Here is a 23334-nt window from a genome sequence, read left to right as displayed (position 1 = left end):
ACGCGCGGAAGGAGAGAGTTTTTAAATTATAGCCTTATTTTCTAATTTTAATCCCCAAATCCAATTCGATTTTTGCATATTTGAATACGGATGGATTTACAATTCTAAAACTAAAATTTTATGGCTCGCTATCAGTTCAAAACTATCAAGAACGCACCCAAGCTCATTAAAGCTAGTGAGCTTTTCGAGCTGACAGCACTGTGTTCAAACTCAACTCGATACTGTGTTGAGCCTCGTTGAGCCCGAATCAATTCAACTATATCAAGCCGAGTCGCGAATTTAACGAGTCGATCTGAGCCACTCGACTCAACTACCCAAAACTCAGATACTGAGTTGAAAAAAAATAAAGAGTATGATGTTATGGTTGCAATTTAACTTTTGCAAAAATAATAAAATGGAATTAAAAAAAGAAACATTGTAATTTTAAAAAATATAAAATTTAATTAATTAAAAAACAACGGAGGATAATAAAATTTGATATGGGAATTTTATTTTAGTTTTGTTTTGAAGGTAGAGATTTTTTTTTTTTTTTTAAATCTTTAATTTTAGTTGTGAAAATGTTTCAGTTTTGATAAATTTTATTCATTTTCATTGTAATTTTATTATTAACCTCTAAAGTTCTAATGTTTTTATTCTATAATTATTCTCCCAGTAAAAAAAAAGAGGGTAAAATGGATATTTCAATTTGAAAGCATTAGCACACTAGTCTCTGTTGACAAGGATTACAATGACCTTTTCAGTTTGAGCAATGCTACAGTTACCGAAGAATGCACATCGAATTCAAGACCGAATTATGTGACGCCATCCTGTTTTCTAAAAAAAGAATTCATAATATCGACAATCAGGATGGCACCACGTCATTTGGTGTATGAATCTGTGCGCATTCTTCGATAATGTTTATTTTCCTTTAGTTTTATTGGACCAAAGTAATACGTTTTCAAAATCTCAAGGGCAAAAATGCCATTTACTCATTGAAACTGGATGAACTCTTATTACAGGGTTTACCCTGACCGGCCCAACTTTATTTTATCTACTAGTTTATTATCGAAAGTAAAAGAATCTCATATTTATATTATTTTCATATATTAATATCATTCACACCCACACACACAGACATATATTGAATTAGTTTTGGGAATATTTTGCCTGAAATATTACTTGTAAGAGGTTAATTCATGTGCGGCTTGTTCAGTGAGTGGAGGAGGTATTGAAGAGGGAGACTGGAAGGCTCGAGCCTTGTAACAGCAGCCGCACATCAGCCCACCACCATCTTCTATCCTTGAAACATAAGGATGCAAATTCTGGCCATGACTCTGTGACGTGACTAGTCCTCCGCATTTACATTTTTCCTTCATGAGTTCTTTGTAGTTTATACAATAAATAAAAATTAACCTTAGTGAAATTTAGATCTAGCAAAATGATGATAGAAATGGGGATATCTAAGTTCCACATCAAATTTGTTACTTCAATAAAAATAAACAATCCAAAATGGAAAAAAAAAAAATAAATAAATAAAAGAGCCGTACAAGACTAAAATCAAGTAAACATATGACCTCATATAATTATGGAACTAATATTTTAATTGGATTAATAATAACATCTAATAACAGGATTATGAGACAAATTTACACTTGCATTAACAATTTTAATCTCCAAACAATTTTATATAAAAGATATCTCTTATAATTACATTTATCTCTTGAAAATCAATCATACATAATTATAATTAGCATGAACCGAAAATAATTAAAGTGACAATTTATGGTGCAACTGAAATTTTATTCAAGAATTGAAAAACCTTTCTCCCAAATCAATATTCATTTATTAGTATAATCTTGTAGTCTATATAAATTAGGTAGTAAAAATTATTAAATATATAATATCGATGTATATTAATGTAGTTAAAATAAATATTTATAGTGTACTAAAACATAATATAGAAAAAGAATAATTGATGCATTGAAATAATTAAATATATGGTTGAAGTGTGGTGAGAATAGGCCTACAAACGAGTTGAGCTAAGCCGAACACCGTCGGTTTGTGGTCGGTTCATGAAAATTTGATATAGTTTGAGTCGAGTTCGAATTTGTCGAGCCTAGGAAAACCATGTTTGTATCGAGTTCGATAAATTGATGAGGTGTCGAGTGTGTTCGTTGTACATAGCTATGTTAGAGTCGAGGAGGAGCTCGGATTTGTTCTCGCATCAAAGTTCGATTCGAGCTCAAATAACTACTCGAATTCTTATTTCATCTCAAGCTGTAATTGCATCAGTTTATTCACATTCAGTTTTAAAATCAAATTTCCATAAGCTCCAAAGTTCCTAAATGCATGATCAAATTTAAAATCAAATTATAGAACTAATTGCAATTGCATCATTAAACTAACAAAACAATGTAATCAGTACCAGCAACATTAAAAACAAGTTGAAAATTGCTCAACAGCCCTTCAGATCAAATTACGCAACTATACAAGTAAAATTCTTGCATCATGTAAAATTCGGTGTATTCCGCTCCTTCATGAGTATATCAAAATCAGATGTCTAGTAACACAAAAATAACAAAATTTCATCAGTTGTCTAATCTAAAGGACTGTATAACTGGAGGCAATTGCATGCAATTGCAAATGGTAAAAAATAACTTCATCGGTTTGCCCCTCAATTTACATCAATTAAATACTATTATGGCAAGATCCCATCATTTATCCACCAAAAACCAAATGAAATGACAAACACGAGTTTTCATCCATTCAGTGTGAATTAATAAACTGAGCAAATAGTTACATGCATTTAAAAACTATACAACTCACAAATTACAATGATTTGTACGATAAATGAGAACTACATGTATTATATCATAAAAAAAATTCAGAATTTAGAGACCCCAATTTTTAAAATTATTATTTGACGTTCGAATTTGATTTACATTAATAAATTAAAACCATTTATGCTACTATTTATGGAAATATATATTATATATATATATATATATATATATATTATATTATATATATTATAATATTATATATATAAATGAATGTGTGACCTGATTGTCTAATATTTTTATCGAGCACTCAATAATTAACTGAGTCCTGATTGATGTCTAAAAATCAGTGGACGAGTTATGATTATGGGTGAAATTCCACTCAACAATTAAGATGAAACAAGATCAAGAATAACAAATCTCTTTATGAATTATGATAAATAGATCTATTTTACAAATTCGTTACCATGGGTAAGAATTTTTATATACATATACTTAAGAAATGAGTGTTAAACATATATGTACAATTGTACATCGTATATATGTATTTATTTTCTCCTTAATGTACGTAACATAGCTAAAGGAGCTAATAAGTACTATTATTATAATTTGCTATATTTATAAATTATAATGAATAAATATATAATGGACTAATGGAAATTTTTAAAATTTTCAGACAAATCAAAAGTATTTTTCAGTATTATTTAAAATGAGGGTAAATTTTTTAAAATAAATACCAAAGTTTTTGAAATAATCTTGAAGGGGTAATTAGTATATATAAATATATAATTAATATACATAATCAATATGTACCTTACTATTCGCGAGCTTCGTAACTTGAAAGCTCGTCAAGGCTTGCGAATTTTAAACTGTTCGCAAACTTTAGAGCTTGAAAGCTCGTTCAATGTCCCGCCGAGCTTGAACTATTCATGAGCCTAAGAGAGCTCGAAAACTCGTTAACTAATCACGAATTTTCAACTATTCGCGAACTTTCGAGTCAAGTACACTACCATGTTCGACACTCAATTCGAACATTACTCAAACTGTTCAAGTTTGAGTTCGATTCGACAGATTCCGATTTCCGAGCTGATTACAAACTTCAGCCAAGCCAAGCTCGAACTGTTCACGAACAGCTTGGCTCGGTTGTAGGCCTAGGTGAGAAGGCATGAATTTATTTTTTGTGAATTTAAGCCCATGTGAGGCTCCACATAACATAAAGTGGGAAAAGTCCCTCTCCACAAAACATAGAACATAATCGTTAACTTCAAAAACCGAACTGAACATGCAACACATAATCTCAAAAGATTATCTCAAAGGTTTTAACAAAGGATTAAATTAAAACTCAGTTATTTTACTCCATTTCAAAGCAACAACCCCTTACCTACGCTCACCAATCATGCCACTAATTTTCACCAAATAATCATCCACTAATTTTCACGTGGTTCAAGGGGTTTCATAATCTGTAAAGTTGAGTTGATATCAGTTCAATATAAGCATGTACAGAGTAGAAAACTTAGGAAGCTGAATCTCTTAACAAAGTGTTGGCTTTACTGGACCCGTGAAATGATAACACTAGAAATGAACACACCCGCATGCATAACATATAATTAAATCTCAGAGTGACAGAGTTTTCTTCTTTTGTAATTTCCACATATATAAACCAACCAAGAACCATTTATTTTTTCTCACTTACTGTTCTGCCTAACCTGATACGACGTTAATACCTACCATGGAATAGTCCAAAGATCAATTATCGATTATCGAAGCCTTGGAAGTGGATTCCCCACTAAATTTTTTGAAAAGGAAATGTAGAGATAATCTGCAAATCTAACAACCTAACACTTCACAATTCCACACACAACACACACAATCAAAACTGTAAAAGGAATCAAGAAACAAGAACATGGATTTTACCGTGGTTCACTTATCTAATATAGGATAAGCTATATCCACGTTGAGCTCCAGAAACTTGGGGCTCATTGCACTAAAGATTAATCCAACACCAATACAACCAAGATTTACACCCAATCACTTATACACTGCGAATCTCTCTCTCACGACAACCTGCAATCTTTCCTAGAGAATTCTAAACATAGATCCTCAAGACTCAAAGGGAAACGCAACCTTAAATGTGATACAACCAACCACCCCCAAGATTACATACAAACAATGAGATACCAAGAGACCCTAACGAATACAAAAAGATTTAAAAACCAGTATTGTAGAACTCGTTCTGTAGAGCGTAAGTATTGTGTTTCATTCTGTTTTTAAGAGAGATGAACTTGGCCGTTAGATGCTTTATCTTTCAATGGTTAGGATTTTTCCTTGTAGCCAACTGCGTAAAACGACAGTGTTGCACTAAAAGTTCAATGACATCGTTTTTTTGCGCTTCACACTAACATTCGCCACCTTGAATCTCTAAAAACAAAGGAAGCTAACCATCCTGTCAGTCTAATTCTCTCTAGAGCAGCTACCTCCCAAGAATCCTTCTCAGCTTGTTGTTCGTTGCTTATTTTTAAACAGCAGGTTCAAACAATGTTTGAACTTTGTGACAGTTACTACCTTTGTGCCCATGTCAGCTGGATTGTCCTCAGTTGTATCTTCTTCAGGTTTATGATTTCTTTAGCCACCAAACCTTACGAAATGGTATCTCACATCCATATGCTTCGTTTTCACGTAGACTGGGTTCCTGCTCAGGTGAATTGCACTTTGGCTGTCCAAAAACATTGTCATCTCCCATCTATAACACTCCACCTCAGAGAATCTCCTTAAGCCATAATGCTTCTTTGAATACATTTGCTACAACAATGTATCTGCTTAGTAGAGGAGAGGGCAACAATGGGTTGAAAGGGACTTCCAACTTAGCAATTTCTTCTAATGTGAAGTAGTATGAGGGGTAGACTTTCTGTGTCATTGTCTCCTGCAAAGTCAGAGTCTACATATCCCACAAGATCAAGTGAATTTCCTCTTTCTTATATTCCACCCAACATATGTTGTACTATAATATATTTCAGTAACCATTTCAATGCTGACCAGTGTTCTATACTTGGATTGACATAAAACGACGAACAAGTGAAATGGAATAAGATAGTCAGGCCTGGTGCTAATCGGTGTTAAATGATTGATCCTATCACATTGCATAAGTTCCATTTTAATGAATTTAGTTTCAGACTTGGGACATTGAGTTTTACTAAGAGTAAAGTGATTGCTAAAGGCATGGATACTGGCCTGGAATCGACATTCCAAATCTGGTATCAGTTAGTAGGTGGAGGACTGCTGAAGTTTTAGTCACAATCCTCTCTTTCCTGTCAATGACTATCCTTGGATCCTTTTAGCAATCCTAGGTTCTTCATGTCAAACTCAGAATCCAGCTAGACTTCAAGTCATTTATTCTAGTTTTTGATTTACTAATCAGCAGCATGTCATCCACAAAAGCAGTAATACAAAGACATCCAGCATTCAAATCATAGTAGAAACAACTGTCATACCACTCACTTTTTTTTAATCCTGTACTGGTAATGAAGGTGTCAAACCTTTATACCATTGTCCAGGGGCTGTGTTAAGCCCATACAAGGATTTATGTAGCAGGCAAACATGTTCAGGGCAGTTTCTATCAATAAATCCATAGGCTGTTTCATGAAGATCTTTTCATCTAGGTTACCATGTAGGAATGCAGTTTTTACATTAACTATTCTAGTTCTAGGTTTTGATGTGCAACTACAGATAGCATGATCCTAATAGTTTTATATTGACTACAGGGAGAAGATTTCATTGAAATCAATCACTTCCCTTTGGGTATCGCTTTTGCTACAAGCCTAGCTTTAAACCTAGGGGGATTAGTAGGAATCATACCTTCCTTTACCTTATACAGCCATCTGCAGTCAATGCGCTTCTGGTTTTTTAGGATAGGGTATTAGGGACCAAGTCCCATTTACCTTCAAGGAGTGCTCTCCTCTTCCATGGCAGCTTGCCACTTATCCCTGTTTTGGACCTTATAGCTTATCATAGCTATCTGATCAGTCTTTAGATTTCAACACCTGCAACAGAGCAGTAAAGACTAAGTCAGTGTAAGATACCTTGCAGGAGGTCTGATTTCTTCCTGGTTCTGTTCTGGTGAGTGATATTGTGCCAATGACTCCTGTTGGGGCTGATCTGATTTCACGTTTGATCATCCTCTGATTCATGTTCCAAATATGATGGCAGGTGTTTGTTCTTGGTTTTCAGTTCAGTTGAACTCTGACCTGCTCACCCTCAATTGTGTCCCATTATACTGATCTAGCTATCTCTCACTAATGAGGTACGCAGGATTATTAGAGATTTACAAGGAAATAGATTTTCGTTTAAAGATTACATCCTTGCTTATAATAACCTTTACTAGTGCCTCTCTTTCCATAACCGTTACCCTTTAGTCCCTCTTGGTAACCCAAGAATACACATCTCAAAGACCTAGGTTCTAGTTTTCCCTCACTGGTGTGTGTAAGCAGCACATCCAAAGGCTCTAAGGTGACCTAGGTTAAGCTTCCTATTAGTCCATTATTCTTCTGGGCATATGAAATTAATGGCACTTGAGGGACTCTATTAACCAAGTAAATTGCAGTATTAAGGGCCTCTCCCCATGAAGATTTGGTAAACCTGAGGTGAACAATAGACATTTAATCTTTTAACAGGGTCCTGTTGATCTCTCAGCGACTCCATTCTGGTGGGTCTTCATACAGTCTATGTCTAAGTATCCCTTGATCACTACAAAATTGGTAAAACTCACTATTACAGAATTCTAAGCCGTTGTTAGTTCTGAGAGCTTTAACTCTCTTATCAGTTTGATTCTTACTAATACTTTCAACTTTAAACCAGCAAGAGCTCATCTTTGGTCTAAGCAGAAAACCAAACTTTTCTACTATATCATCAACTATAGATAGAAAGTAACTGCTTCCCCATGTGTTTTGGTTTTTTTAGGCCCCCAAGAATTAGTATGAAGGTATTCTAGACCATTTGTGGCCAGGGGTGTCCTTTCTAGAAACTCACCCATGTGTGTCACCTAATAGATAGGTCTCACAAAAAATTTAAAGTCTAATAGACTCCTTACCAAACAACTTTGCTGGCTCAGAATGTTGAGTCCTTCTGGACCATGTGACCCATTCTGAGGTGCCATTTTTTGTAACAGTAAGATAGTAGTGAATAGAGCAGAATTAACATAATTTGACAGTAGTTACCACACAGGATGTAGAGGCCATTCGTTTGACACCTTTTAGAACTAAGGTCTTATTCTTATACAGATTTAGGCAACCATATTCAGCCTTATAGCAGCAACCTGATCATCTAAGTGCCTAGGAGGAGCAAGTTCTTTTCAGTTCTGGTATATATTCACCCTAGTTAATTTGACAGATTTACCATTATCAAGTCTTAAAACTTACTCCCAATCCCCGAACCGTGTAGGCATTATTAACCCATGTACACTGTATCTAGTTCACCAGCTCAAATTCCTGAAACCACTTATTGGGCTCATATGAATGAGCACCAGAGTTAATACCCATTCATCTAGATTTTTAGACCTAGATACAATCAAGACTTCTAATTCTGGAAATCATTTACTAGAGGCCAAATTGCTCTCTGTAATACTCTGTTTTGTTTTCTGATCCACTCATAGCAATTTTTCTTCAGGTGACAATCTTGTTACAGAGAAAACATTCCTTGTTTCTCCTTTTACCCTATGAGTGTTCTTGTTTTTCTTCTTATTTCTAAACAAGTATTAAACTGGGGATACCCCCAGACTGCCTAGAATCTCCCTTTCCTTTTACAACAGACTACTATTGTTTTCTTCTCGGACCCTAAGCTCTAGTTCTCTAACCTTCAATCCTAATGCAATTAGGTCTAGACTAGGGACATTCCTGTGTAAAGCAGAGCATTCTTGACAACCTGATATTCTCCGGTAATGGAATTTAAAAGAATCATGGCTAGTTAAGACTCACCGAGTTCTTGATCAGTGCCCTTGAGTACAAAGGTCTTTTCAAAAGAACTCATCTAGGTTCTCTCTATGGTCTAGCACATCCTCTTATATGAAACAGTATACTTTCAAATAAGCAAGATTATGAGCAGATTGAATTGCATAGAGTGTTCAAGCTTACCCCAGATAGTTTTCGGTGTCTCAACACCATCTACCTTCCGTAACATGTTGTCGGCCAGGTGTCATGATGATAAGATTGTACACTTCCCGTCAATTTAGCTTTCTTGTTCAGCTTTTCCTCCAGCCATTTGGTCTGGTCTCCCAGGTGACTGCCAACTTTGTTTATGATAGGAGTGCCTTCATTTTCTTCTTCAGTGTTGAAATCAATTTGCCATCATAGTGCGTGATTTCAACCCGTGTGGTACCATTATGTGAAACAGATAGTAATGGTGTTTGGTAAATTTGACCGACATATCGAAGAAATAAAGGGTTTCACTGGATTCGTGGTTACCACAAGGAATAGGGACTAAGTTTCAAAGATTTCCTAACCCTAGACTTCACCGAATCTTGAAATCAAGAAACCCCAAAAATTTATCAAGCCCTAATTTCAACAGTAAACCCTAAAATCAACAAACCCTAAATTAATGGCTCTGATACCACTGTAGAGAAAATATGCAAATCTAACAACCTAACCACTTCACAATTCCACACATAACACACACAATCAAAACGTAAAAGGAATCAAGAAACAAGAACATGGATTTTACCGTGGTTCACTTATCCAATATCGGATAAGCTACATCACATTAAGCTCCAGAAACTTGGGCTTACTGAACTAAAGATTAATCCAACACCAATACAACCAAGATTTACACCCAATCATTATACATGCGAATCTCTCTCTCACGACACAACCTGAATCTTTCTATGAGAATTCTAACAACAGATCCTCAAGACTCAAAGGGAAAATGCAACCCTTAAAAGTGATTACAACCAACCACCCCAAGATTACAATCAAACAATGAGATATAGAGCAGACCCTAACAGAGTACAAAAAGATCTAAAAAACCAGTAGATACGTAAAACCGTCTGCAACAGCGTAAGTATTACTTTCATTCTGTTTTTAAGAGAGATGAACCTGGCCTGTAGATGCTTTATGCTTTCAATGGTCAGGATTTTCCTTTGTAGCAACTGCGTAAAACGACAGCGTGCACTAAAAGTTAACGACATCTTTTTTGCGCTTCACACTAACAGGAAATAAGTGGATAGTGGGACAACTTCATTTTTTAGATGCCATTCAATGTTCAGGGTCCTAATGATTTAGCAAATTGATCTATAAAACTGGTTAATATTCCAGACACTGCCTATCAACTTAACTATAGTGAAGTGCCATCCACGCCCCCCACAAATTACTGTTTTTGGATGAAGAGAATTAGTATACAACTCATGCAAAGTCATTCAAATAATCAAGGGAAGCAAACAAATCCATTTATGAGTCATCAAGAAATAAATGCTTACACTGTATAAAAATGAAACTCCTAATGAGAAAACTCATTCACTGAGTCAATTACGGCCATTTAATTCGTTGCCAACTTTGAATGAACTTAGAAGTTGGAACAATAAACCAAAATTTTCCACAGACACGACAAGATATATTCATAAAGTCATGTACAATGAGGCAAGTCTTCGCCTAAAGTAAAATTTGCAATGATTAGATCCACTGAACAATAAAAAATCGTATTATATTTTATGATATTTTTTATAAGAAATTAAGAATTTCAAAACTATATATATACGGATTTCTGGGATTGGACTATTTTGGCCTAGGTTGCTGTTGAAGAATCAACCATTATTCTTGTTAGTTTTACACAGGAAATGTCCACAGAAAAAAATAAAAAAAAGAACATGTTTAATTGGCTGCTCAGAACCAAAAAATAAGAAATCTACCCAAACCTACTAAAATTTCATGTTGATAGTTAATTTAGCAAAAATGAAGATTGAATTCATACAGAAACTTACACAATACAATTTCCTGAGAAAGGAGAGTCTAGTGAACTCCACCTATAATCAACAATTGAAAAAAGAAACTTCACTATATGCCTAGATTGAGAAGGATATGAGAGTTGGTCCACAGGAAATTAAAAACTGGACTGCTAAATTGACTAATTTCGTGTGCGTAGCACGAAGCACTCGAAAGTGTTTGAAAAATGGATTGACGAAAAATATTTTATGAGCAAGTGTGAATGCATAAACTAGTAAAGAAAGAAGAATAATTGTGAACTAAAGCTCGTCATTCCTTTAGACAAAGAAAATCACGGGCCTGGATACCTTTTACTACCTTGACTAAGACTTATATGAGACTTTGTTCCACTTAAAATTAAGAAAAAACAAAACCGCTTTGACCAGATTGCAATATTTTAGCCTAAAATATGGTTATTCGGAAAATGCAGCAATTGATTGCATTAATTAATGCCACTGAATAGACTTTGTTCCACTTCTGCATGAATGATTAACCAAAACTACTCACCTTTTGCTCATTATGTGGTTTTTCTTGAAGATATTCACATCTCCAGTACTATAAAAGTTTTCAAAAGAATAATAATAATAATAATAATAATAATAATCATGGAGTATTTTATTAAGTTGATTTTTCAAATTTACTCATTCTAATATTATTATTTTAGAGTCATATGTTTGGTTGACAGTGAGTGTTAGTCTGGCTTATGACAACATTTTCAAAGGAGACGACTTGAATTAACACGTTTGTGATAATTTGGAAAAGGCTGAATGTTTGTGATCGAGAAAATGGGGTTATCAGACTTGACCTGTTTTTGCTAGAGACAGGAGTAAAAAATACGATGAAGAAGAAAGTTCTGCAGAGGTTCAAAGGAAAAAACACCTTATTAACCAATCATCAAGTCAACTTTCCACATACACATTAGCCATATTTATGACAATAAATAAATGAAAAACAATCCTACATCAGTTTGTCTTTTGCATGAGAGCCGACTCATTTATCTTCATATTAGAGTTGATTCTAAATGTTACTTTGTAATGGCAAATTGTAGGAGAATGACCTTTACACATGCAACGTGATTGAAGGATGAAATATAGACTAAATGTGGTTCTAATTAAAGATCCACAACCCCTTTTACAATGTTGAGGTGTAGTAGCAAGAAGTCTACTCACTTGCATCTTAATTTTCTATCAACGTATACGTGAAGGTTGTGTTTCCTGAGTGCCTATAAGTTCCTAGCCTTTGAAGCTATCTGTCAAGAGTGTTTTCTTAATTTCATAGTTCAATGTTGAGTCGAATAGTTTTTTGCTCTATTAGCTTTTATCTGCTGCTTTTATTCTGGTCAAGCCTGCTACCTTATGGTTCTGTTGCTTCTACCAGCTCTGTGCTCAAAAGAATGAAACTGATAGACTGCACTTTGAATTCAAGGCTAAAGTAACTCATGATCCTCATCAGGTTTGAGCTCATGGAATGATTCCAACACTTTTGCCGATGGAAGGGTGTATGTGGTCGACGTCACCAAAGGGTGACCATATTACGCCTTCCTCATTCAAAATTGGAGGGGTCTCTATTACCGTCTATTGGAATCGAGTTTTCTTAGGGTTTTGAATCTCAAGAACAATAGCTTCCGCAATGAAATCCCTCACGAGATTGGCTATTTGTTTAGGTTACAATATTTAAACCTACAAAATAATTCATTCGGAGGGGAAATTCCTAACAACTTATCAGGTTGTGCCAACCTTGAATGGTTTAGTGGTGGCAATAATAAGATGGTAGGGAAACTTCCAGGGGAGCTTGGATCTTTATCAAAGCTCGTGGACTCTATGTATTCAACAACAATCTACAGGAGAAGTGCCTATTCCTTGGCAATGTCATCTCTTGAGATACTTTCAGCAAGCATAAATCAATTTGAAGGAAGAATTCCAGCAACACTTGGTCGGTTGAAAAGGATCAAGGTTATGGAGTTTGGAGGAAATAAGCTATCAGGTACTATTCCTCCCTCAATCAACAATATAACTTCGCTTGAGGGAATCGATTTTGAGGTGAACCAACTTAAAGGGAGTCTTCCCTTAGACTTAGGCTTCACTTTCCTAGCCTTGTAATACTAAGTGTTGCTACCAACAATTGACCGGACCATTCCTCATTCATATCAAATGCCTCAAGTCTAACAATACTTGCTATTTCAGACAATAGATTTAGTGGAAAGTTGCCACATGGAGAACCTACATAAACTACAAATCATTGACATTTTTTCTAATCAATTAGGACATGGGGAAGAAGATGACTTGAAGTTTCTCAATTCTTTGCAAAATGCTACAAGCTTAGAGGAATGATATTAGTCAAAGATTTGGAGGTATGTTGCCAGACATTATAGGAAATTTTTCAACCCAACTCACATCCACATCAGTTGAAAACAATCAAATGTTTGAAAAAACCCAACAGGAGGTGGCAATCTTGTAACTTGGAGGTTTTAGAGCTAGGAGGAACCGATTCACGCGGCCATATTCCCAGCAATATTGGGAATCTTCAGAAGCTACAGATTTTGCAGGTCCATGGGAACAGGTTTCTGGGTATATACCATCTTCTCTAGGCAATCTAACATTGTTAAGTTGGCTTAGATTAGACAGAAACAAGTTACAGGGGACCATTCCATCGAGCCTTGGGAGAAGCACAAATTAGAAGATTTAGATCTCTCTCATAACAATCTAAGTGGTACTATACCCCCTGAAGTAACTGGTCTCTCATCTTTGTCAATTTATCTTGATCTATCTCTAAACCAACTGACTGGTTCCTTGCCCTCAAATGTTGGTAACTTAATAAATCTAGCTGTTCTAGCTATATAAGAACAAATTGTCTGGTAAAATTCCTGATAGTTTAGGCAGTTGCGTTAGTTGCGACAACTAGCCATGGATGGTAATTTCTTGAAGGGAATATCCCATCCTCTTGAGTTTCTTGAGAGGCATTGATATATTGATCTTTCATCAATAACTGTCTGGCCAAATACCCAAATATTTAGTGAACTTTCCTTTTTGATGAACCTAAATTTATCTGACAACGACTTTGAGGGTGAAGTACCATCGGTGGAGTCTTCAACAACGCAAGTGCAATTTCACTTTCGGGAAACAATAAAACTTTGTGGTGGCATAACCGAGTTACATTATCCAGAGTGTCCCATCAAAGGATCAAAGCAAACTCGGTCTGTTTCAAAACAGTGATATTCTATAGTTGTTGGAATTTATTGTTGACTATGATGTTATGTTTGATAATTATTCGCTGGTGGAGAAGAACGAAAAGAATCCTCTTCTGCATCACCATGTAGCTTCATTTCTGCAAGTGTCCTATGAGAATCTATTGAAAGCAACTGCTGGGTTCTCTTCAGAAAATTTGATGGTTCGGGGAGTTTTGGTTATGTGTATAAGGGAATCCTAGCCATAACGAAATGGTAGTGGCAGTGAAAGTTCTAAACTTCAACATCGAGGAGCTTCCAGGAGTTCTTGGCTGAATGTGAAGCCTTGAGAAGTATCAGAATCGAAATCTTGTCAAAATAATAACCGCTTGTGCAAGTGTTGATTTCCAAGGAAATGATTCAAGGCTTTGATCTATGAGTTTATGGTTAATGGAAGCTTGGAGGAGTGGTTGCATCCCAATGTAACTACAGATGTCTTACAAGAGGCGGCGAGGAATCTAAACTTTCTACAAGACTGATATTGCTATCAATGGTGCTTGTGCAGTGGATTATCTTCATACCATGGCCAAACACCAATGGTTCATTGCGATCTCAAGCCAAGCAATGTTCTTCTTGACGATGAGTTGACAGCACATGTAGGTGACTGGATTGGTAAGATTCCTTCCAGAGGGCACCCAAGCTTTCAAGTAATCAAACAAGCTCCATTGGTGTAAGAGGAACTGTTGGTTATGCTGCTCTGGTAAATACTTTGAACTTTATATTTTATCATTTCTGAAATTCATATGACTCATGTATTTCTTTTTTCATTTTACCTCGTAAAAAATTCCTTAAAAATGTGGTTATACAAACTATATTATTTATAGAGAAGTTCTTTGTACAAATATATAATATTTCCAATTGCAGAGTACAGCATGGGAAGTGAGGTTTCAACTCAAGGTGATGTGTACAGTTATGGAATACTCTTATTGGAGATGTTTACAGGGAAGAGGCCGACCGATGAGATGTTTAATGGTGACATGAATCTTCATGATTTTGTTAAGACAGCTATCCTCGAACGAGTCATTGAAATAGTGGATCCAGTTCTTCTTCAGGAAATAGAAGAAGGACAGACAAGCTTGAAAGTCACAGTGTTCGGGAGTGGCTTGATTTCGATATTTGGAATTGGAGTCACTTGCTCTTCAGGTCGCCGAGTGGAAGGACGAACATGGATGATGTTACGCTCAACTGCATTCTATCAAGAACAGACTTCTACAAACTCCAGACTGGGTCGAGGCTACTGTAACTATATGAGTAATTTTCTTGCGTTTTATAATTAATGTCCTATAAACTTCAGAATAAAGTTTGTTAAACAATGTCAACTACAATATGTTATAAATGGATGTATTTATTTTTTACAAGTTCTGAAATAAATGATTATCTATAATAAAATAATCTTTTCAACATAATATTCATTCTAGAACAATTTTCGATCTTAGCCTACAACATTAAAGTTTGTCTAAAATAAGCAGCTTCAGTACTGCTTCATTGTTGGATTCAAATAAGTATCACATACGGCAATGATAAGACTTTGAATTAGAATTTATTGTGGAAATATAAATTTAGAGTCAATTGGGGCCATTTTGGATGCAAACTTTGAATGAACCGCACCAGTAAAACGAATTTCTCGTCACATAACACGGCAAGGAAATTTTTATAAAGTTATAAATATAAAGTAAGTCAAGTCCTCGTTTTATGAGGTGGATTGGTTTAATTAACATGCCACTCAAAATTGCTTACCAGGCGTACAACGTAGGCAGTGAAGGTTTACTGCATTATTCTACATATAAAATTTATTTGTTTGGAGATAAAAGTTTGATTTTGAAATGGGGTGCACCCTGAAGAGATCAATTCAAATGTATGATGATGAGGTTAGTGTGGTTTGATAATCAAGCTATGATTTGTGATAATTTTATATATACATAATATCATATAATTGAAATAACAAGAAGAATTGTAATTGAAAATGATCCTTAGCTTATAATGAAACGTTTATTTTAGTTGAAATTCTGAACTATCTTTCTCAAAAAAAGAAAATTCAATTCAAACAATCATGAACCAATAATTAGTGTCATAACTTGATTGATGGTGTGGTGTGTGTCTGTCTGGCTTTTGACAAACATTTTCAAAGGAGGTAGTTTATACAAGTCATTGCAAGGCGATTTCTCATAATTGAAACAGCAATTGGGTCTAAAAATTCCGTAGGTTTCCATATTCATACTCAAATAAACCGTACAATCCATCTTTAAGAGTTTCACAAAATCCTGATTGGCACAAAATTTAGTTCTAAAACCTTCAATTATATTTATAGAGAGATTAGAACCACTTTCCCTGGAATCTGAGGACTAAAGTATGGTCCCAATTAAGGATCTACAAATGCAAAGCCCTTTTAAGTGAACATTTATGTTAGGTAGATAAGTGTGAACTGGTGGAAGAATTCTGAGTTTCCAACACACATAACGAAGGACTGATGACCAGACCGGAGTGGGGTCTTAATTAAAGATCCACAAGCCTTTTACAATGAAAAATGAAAGTAGCTAGAAGTCTACCTAGTAGCAGCCCACATCCTAATCAATAATCCTAAAAATTCACGCAATAATAATCAAATCTTGTTTAGGGAATTAATGAAGCAAATAAACATATGGATACCATAGCAATTATTAAAACACATAGTCCCAGATGAAAATCAAACTAAATTTACAAATAAGGACAAGGAAAGTTATGAACAGAAAAAATAATTTTACTGCTCGAATATAATTTGCTTCAGTAGCAAGTTGCATGACATCTTCAAATGTACCGGTTGGTAACTAGCATCCATCTGTGTCAGGAAAGCATCAGAAATGAGAGCTCTAGGAAGAAATTTTTTTCCAAAAACTTGAAACCTCTGATAATCATCATATGCATAAACCTTAATGATGAGGTAATAACGGTACAAAAAACAAAGGATACAATGTCAATAGTTAAGATTACATTCCACACTTCAAAAACATTACAAAACTGTGCCAGAAACTAGAATGACAAAGTGTGTCAAAAGAAACCAGTACCAGAACCAATATATCTTGTTCAACTAATTGTGATTAATAGAAGTATGTTTCTGTTTTAGTTTGAATTATTTTACAATCAGCTAGAGAACACAACATCAATCATTCATCAACAGTACCAAATTCTAAAGATCTAACATGACAGCCAGAGAGAAGGTTTTGGCCTAAACCAGGCTAAAAGAGATTAAGCAATTACAGACATATGAAAGAGGAAAGATTCTAGCACAGAAACTTAATTTCATGCCATCTGAAAAAGATAAAAAATGCTAATAACTGGTACGGTTTTTAAACCACTGTAGCATAATGCAAGCACCTTCTATCTTAATTTGATCACCCTGTGAACCAGGGTTTGTGATTGAAAGTTGTCAAACAACTTTCAAGAAAGTACAACATTCAGTCTTTGCAACCACACGCTGTATAAATGAAACCCAACTGTTCATATAAACCAAAAGAGCAATGTTTATAAAGAACAACACATGAACCCAACTCCATACTCTGAGACAGTCAAAAACAAGAAAAGCAGAATTTTAGACAAAAACCTGAAGGAGAGTAATGTACAAAAAGCGAAGTAATTGTTCACAAACAAATCACCAGATACATCTAAAAGCTCTAAAACTTATTGCTAACAAGTTCCAAAATAAACACAAATGTCAATTCCTCCATGAGTAACAATTCACTCTTTTTATAGTCACTTTCCACCCATTTCAATCGTGTAAGCAATTTGTATACTGATGGAATACTTGTAAATTAAGTTTTAAAACATATGAAAAGACTATAAAAAATATGTTCAACTGTCACCCTTCGGTTTTCTCATATGATCTCCAGTACTAAAATTAGCCATGCTGTACTCACAGCACACTGAGAAACATACAAATACAGAAGATCAGAGTTATTTAAATTAAGACATTAGAAGTTTTACTGAGAATGTTACCAGTGCTTGGTCAGTAATTTGCTGGCTCTCATTCTGAAACTGAAAAACACAGTAAATTGCTTACAGAATGAGCATCACTTTTGACCTATTCACACCGACACACACACAAGACAGAGGGGGAGAGAGAGAGATAGCTCTTGGGGCCATAGACAGCAGCAGTGACTTTGTGTTCCCCATCTCAAACATAGCAGAACTAGAAACGCACGGCAAAGTAAATAAAAATTGAAATTAATCTGGAAATAAAGTAATTAAAGAAAAAGGTGTAAATTACTCATCTGCTTGGCAACACACCAATCTTGGCTTGTAGTTGACTCATCTAGGATGGATGTGAAAACAAATATGAATTTAATATTGGAAAAATGGGTATAAAAGGAACCAATAACGAGAGAAGAGATTTATACTTCCATAGGGTCGCGACCATCAATCTAAGTCTTCAGGGCTTACATATTCCATCTCTATCAACTATGTGAAAGTGCAGACAGGATAGAACAATTGAGGGGTAGTTTCCTTCACAAAACAAGCTCTTTATCTGAGTTGTCACAAAGAAGCTTGAAGACCGCTATATGATCCAAACGGTGTGCAAATGATTTTTTGGGATTAACACTTACGATTGAAATTCTTTAATACAAAAATAAATAATGTCTTAAGGGAACCATACAAACAATCAATTAATTTAATACCTTAACGGGACAAAATTGATGATTGAAAATTCTTTATACCGAACATGGATACAATAAATACAATTCCCCAGCAATATTAATTTGTTTGTCATCTAATTCACAAAGACAAAAACCATAAAAAAGTAAAAAAGCATTTTCTTGCGGCAATTTCTGTAACAATTTTTCATTCACAGAATAAAAAAACCATACAAAAGCAGAGATATAAATCAAAAAAATTTAAAAAAATAAAATAACAATTTTCAGCCTCAGGTGGCTGTCTCTGTGTCTGCGTTTATTGGCGTTTTAAAGCGAGGGAGCCAAAATACCAAAATGCAATCTTTCACCACTGAACAGAAGAAAACAACATCTTTCCAAACTAAAACTATAAATACCAAATACTCACTTCCTATTTCACTGCTTATATAATACAGTGTCCATATTTGACAAAATGTGTTCTGGCAATATTTGACAAAATAAACAAAGCCCTAACTCTTTGAACCCTAACACAACTATCAAACAAAAAAAGTGAAACCAGTAAAACAAAAGGAAGAAAGGAGTAACTTACATTGCTCAAAGGTTTAGTGAAGCGGTAAGGAGATGGGGCAAAAACCCTAAGTTCAGGAAGTTTTGTTCACCTGCCTGCGCCTATGTCACTGTTGAGTCAGTTGAGTTACTTGAGTTGAGTTGATGAACTCTTTTGGGTTGATTGTATCATTTGAATAAGAGTTTACTGGCATTTTCATCCCTGAGGTTTGGAGAAAATACCTTTGGTCCAACAAAATCTGAAAAAAGTCAATACAATCCCTGTCAGACTAGGGGTGAAACCGAGTTGAGTATCTGACTACTCGAACTCGACTCAATGTACAGTACAGAGTTTGAGTTCAAGTTCGAGTCTGGTCGATACCTTAAAGGGATACTCAAGTCAATTAATCGAGCTTTCGAGTCGAGCTCATGCTAGTCATAATTAGATAAAGAGCAAATCCAAATTTAACATAATTTAGGGCTTGATTTTTCCATATTAAGATATAAAACTGCACAAACCCTACCAAAAACTATAAATAAATGATCAAATCACACACCACCCGCCCACCCGCCCACACACACATCATATTTATTAGCAAGAAAATTACGCCTTTAATCTCTCACGATCCAAATAATTAAAACTCTATTATATACACCAACAATACTCAAATCTTTGGTAATAAAATTACCCAAATAAAATTACAACATTTTGAAAAGAAATTACATATATATTTTGATTACATTGAGATTGAAGAATGAAAAAAATGCTGGAAAATAGCCAGCTAAAAGAATTTAACAGGAAAACAGACCTTCCTTTACAATTTGAAGATACTGGCAAAATGACCAGAAAGCGTAGCAAGAACACGTAGACTAGATTCAAAAATGTGAACTAATGCTCAATGAACACAAACATTCACATTACAGCCAGAAACAAATTAATTATTTTGCTACATTGCACACTTGCTTGAAATCAAAGTTTGTAGAATCCCATTTCCTGTTTATAAGTATTTGAAACAGTGTTTAAGGAGGCACAAACAGATAAATAAGAGACAGTAACAGAGATCAGAAGGAAGATGCTATTCATCAAAAATGTTTTATAGGATCCAGAAGAAACAATTATAAAGAGAGTGTTGATGAAGTATGTGAACATTGAATCTAGAAGAACTGAAACCGAGATGAATCATAAAAACAATAGTAGAGTTCGTTTTCAAAGTACCTGCGCTGAGAGCCTGAGACAAGACGAAGGAGAACGCAGAACCGTGACCGGCGACCCAACGGCAAACGGAGAAGGACACTGCGAACGGCGAAGGAGAAAGTTTTTAAATTTTAGGGTTTCTTTTAATTTTTAACCCAAATCCAATTCGATTTTCATAATTTGAATATTCGTGGATTTACAATTTTAAAAACTATAAATTTATTGCCCCATATTAGTTTCGACACTATCAAACGCACCCTCAAGCTCATTAAAGCTCGTGAGCTTTTTGACGATCAGCACCGTATTCTAACTTGACTCGACACTGTAGTCGAGCTCAAACTCAATTCAAATATTATCAAGCCGAGTTGAGAATTTAACGAGTCGATCTCGAGCCACTCCGCTTGACTCTCACCCTAGACATTAGACTACTGAGTTAAAAAAAAAAAAAATAAAGAGTATAATGCCTGTGATTGCAATTTATATTTTGCAAGATAATAAAATGAATTAAAAAAAATAAACCTTTTTAATTCAAAAAATATAAAATAAAATTTAATAAAAATAAAACAGCAGAGGATAATAAAATTTATATTAATTTTACTGGACCAAAGTAAACGTTTTCAAAAATCAGGGCAAAAATGTCATTTACTCGTTGAAAGTGGATGCACTCTTATTCTCGGTTTTTCACCCTAACCAGCCCGACTTTATTTTATAATAATACTAAGGACACCGAAAATTTACACCGAAAATGTGTACCGGCCTACGTGTAACACGCATCTGATTTGTTTAACAATTTTTTCTAGTGAACGGCCGTCCATCAAATTTGGACGGCCGTTCACTCACATGGACGCCATCATATTATATGGACGGGCGTCCCCATTTAAAGGACGCCCGTCCATAAATAAAATATGCAAATAAAAAAAAAAAAAAAAAACTTTGGGGACGGCCGTCCATAAATTTTGGACGGCCGTTCCTTATGTTTGGACCTTCCATACTTAAAAAAAAAAAAACCTTTGGACGGGCGTCCATTACTGTCCATTATTTTGGTTTCTATAGATATTGCACATATTTTCTTGAAGGGACAAATACAAGCACAGGTTTTCCATTCTTGGCATGTTGGACAATTGCAGTATATATGGGTTTCGTCTTGGCTTGCATCCTTGCATCAAAATTGGATATATCTACTCCCTGAATATGTATTTCTAGAGGCACAGAACGAACCCCAGGAGGAAAATTGAAAAGGCCATGAGAGGGATATATCCAATTTTGCTCTAGAAAGCTAGGACACATCACTGCTGAGCACGTCAGAATCCATGGCAGCAGATTTCTTCACACTGGTGAGCTCTGAGCTTAAACCAGATACAACTTGCAAACCTAGCTTCCTACACTTGGCATCATCAGGATTTTGGCTAGTACCCGAAAGATGAGCACCTTCAATTCTTATAATTTCTTGTACAACAAAATGATCAGACGAAGAACTAACATGAGAACCCAGGAGCTGGGGAATGAAGATGAAGAAGACGAATTTTTTTTTTTCTTTTTAAAGTGTCCAAATGTTTTTTTTTTTTCTTAAAGTGTGGAATGGTCGCCCGTCCAAACTTTTTTTTTTTTATAAGTATGGACGGAATGGACGCCCGTCCAAACATAAGGGACGGCCGTCCCCAAAGTTTTTTTTTTTTTTTTTTATAATTTCATATTTTATTTATGGACGGGCGTCCTTTAAATGAGGATGCCCGTCTTTTGTATATGAATGCCCGTCCATATAATATGGACGGGCGTTCATGTGAGTGAACGGCCGTCCAAATTTGATGGACGGCCGTTCACTAGAAAAAATTTGTAAAACAAATCAGATGCGTGTTACACGTAGGCCGGTATACATTTTCGGTGTAAAATTTTTGGTGTCCCTACCATTATTGTTATTTTATATACTAGTTTATTATCAAAAGTAAAAGAATCTCATATTTATATTAATTTTCATATATTTAGTATCATTCACACACATATATTTATCAGAATTAGTTTTCGGGAATCTTTTTGCTTGAAATATTACTTGTAAGAAGGTGAACTCATGTGAAGAGTGTGTTCAGTGGAGCAGGAGGTATTGGAACCAGCAACAGCAACATCAGCCCACCACCATCTTCTATCCTTGAAACAAAAGGATGCAAATTCTGGCCATGACTCTGTGACTGTGACTGGTTCACTCCGCATTTAGATAGTTGATTTAGCTAATACATTTTTCCTTCATGAGTTCTTTAGTAGTTTATAAAATGAAATAAAAATTAACCTTAGTGGAAATTTAGATCTAGCAAAATGATGATAGAAAAGAGTGGGATAGGACAACTTGCATGAGCATCTCCATCACCAAGGTCCTGCTGCCAGCAAACAAAAATTGCTAAAAGCTGCTGCATCTTCAACCAAGCTATATCACTTCCTCGGCAACAACACAATTGCAGCAAAAGGGAGCAAAAAACAGCATTACCAGTCCCACCATCCTGTAACCAACAACCAAAATCAGCAGCAAACACACACACTGGACAGCCTATACAAACTGCAGCAAACACACACTGCAGAAAGCATAAAACATCTCCTGAAAAAGCAGCAAACACAGACACTGGACAAACAATTCTCAAATAAAACTAGAAATGCTATTATACTCCATTAGCAACCACATGATTCAAATAATCAAATTACCCAGATAGAAAAACCTTCTAGTAACGTCATGAACAAGTCAAAAACTAATAAAATAGACAAAGGCAAAAACAAAAGCTTTATAAAAGTGACTCCAAAGAAAGCATTTACATTTGATTAGAAGTTGGAACTGGAGGACCGTAGCAGGGTCCCATTAAGGCATTTATTTATTAATTTGAGCTCCCATTAGCTGGGCATCCCGTAGAAGTTTTGGTGATGGTGGTACATGAATAAACCATCATCACAAAAACTTTACATAACAATAAAGGCCGAACCACATGCACCCACCCATAGTTTGCTAGACAATGTGGTATCCAAAAAGTTTGAAAACGTCAATTACCTACCTTCTGTCCAAATCTGT

The 23334-nt window shown here is 35.2% G+C and overlaps 1 protein-coding gene across 1 annotated transcript; it reads left to right on the top strand.

The window, feature by feature from the left end:
- The first annotated feature begins 12486 nt into the window (after window positions 1-12486).
- LOC116108646 (probable LRR receptor-like serine/threonine-protein kinase At3g47570) lies at window positions 12487-15220 on the top strand. Its single transcript, XM_031394892.1, has 4 exons — window positions 12487-12815; window positions 13160-13279; window positions 14449-14555; window positions 14808-15220. The coding sequence occupies exons 1-4, from the start codon at window positions 12487-12489 to the stop codon at window positions 15218-15220; spliced, it is 969 nt and encodes a 322-aa protein (XP_031250752.1).
- Window positions 15221-23334: the final 8114 nt, after the last annotated feature.

This window comes from Pistacia vera, unplaced genomic scaffold (assembly GCF_008641045.1).
Source record: "Pistacia vera cultivar Batoury unplaced genomic scaffold, PisVer_v2 Contig567, whole genome shotgun sequence".
NCBI lineage: Eukaryota > Viridiplantae > Streptophyta > Magnoliopsida > Sapindales > Anacardiaceae > Pistacia > Pistacia vera.
This window is presented reverse-complemented; position numbering and strand designations above follow the sequence as displayed.

Bases quoted from the DNA above. Each gene is read 5' to 3' on its own strand.
- LOC116108646 (XM_031394892.1), top strand. From the start codon at position 12,487: ATGGTAGGGAAACTTCCAGGGGAGCTTGGATCTTTATCAAAGCTCGTG. The intron at 12,816-13,159 runs GTAATACTAAGT...AAAACCCAACAG, and splicing joins GGCTTCACTTTCCTAGCCTT to GAGGTGGCAATCTTGTAACT. The intron at 14,556-14,807 runs GTAAGATTCCTT...TTCCAATTGCAG, and splicing joins ACATGTAGGTGACTGGATTG to AGTACAGCATGGGAAGTGAG.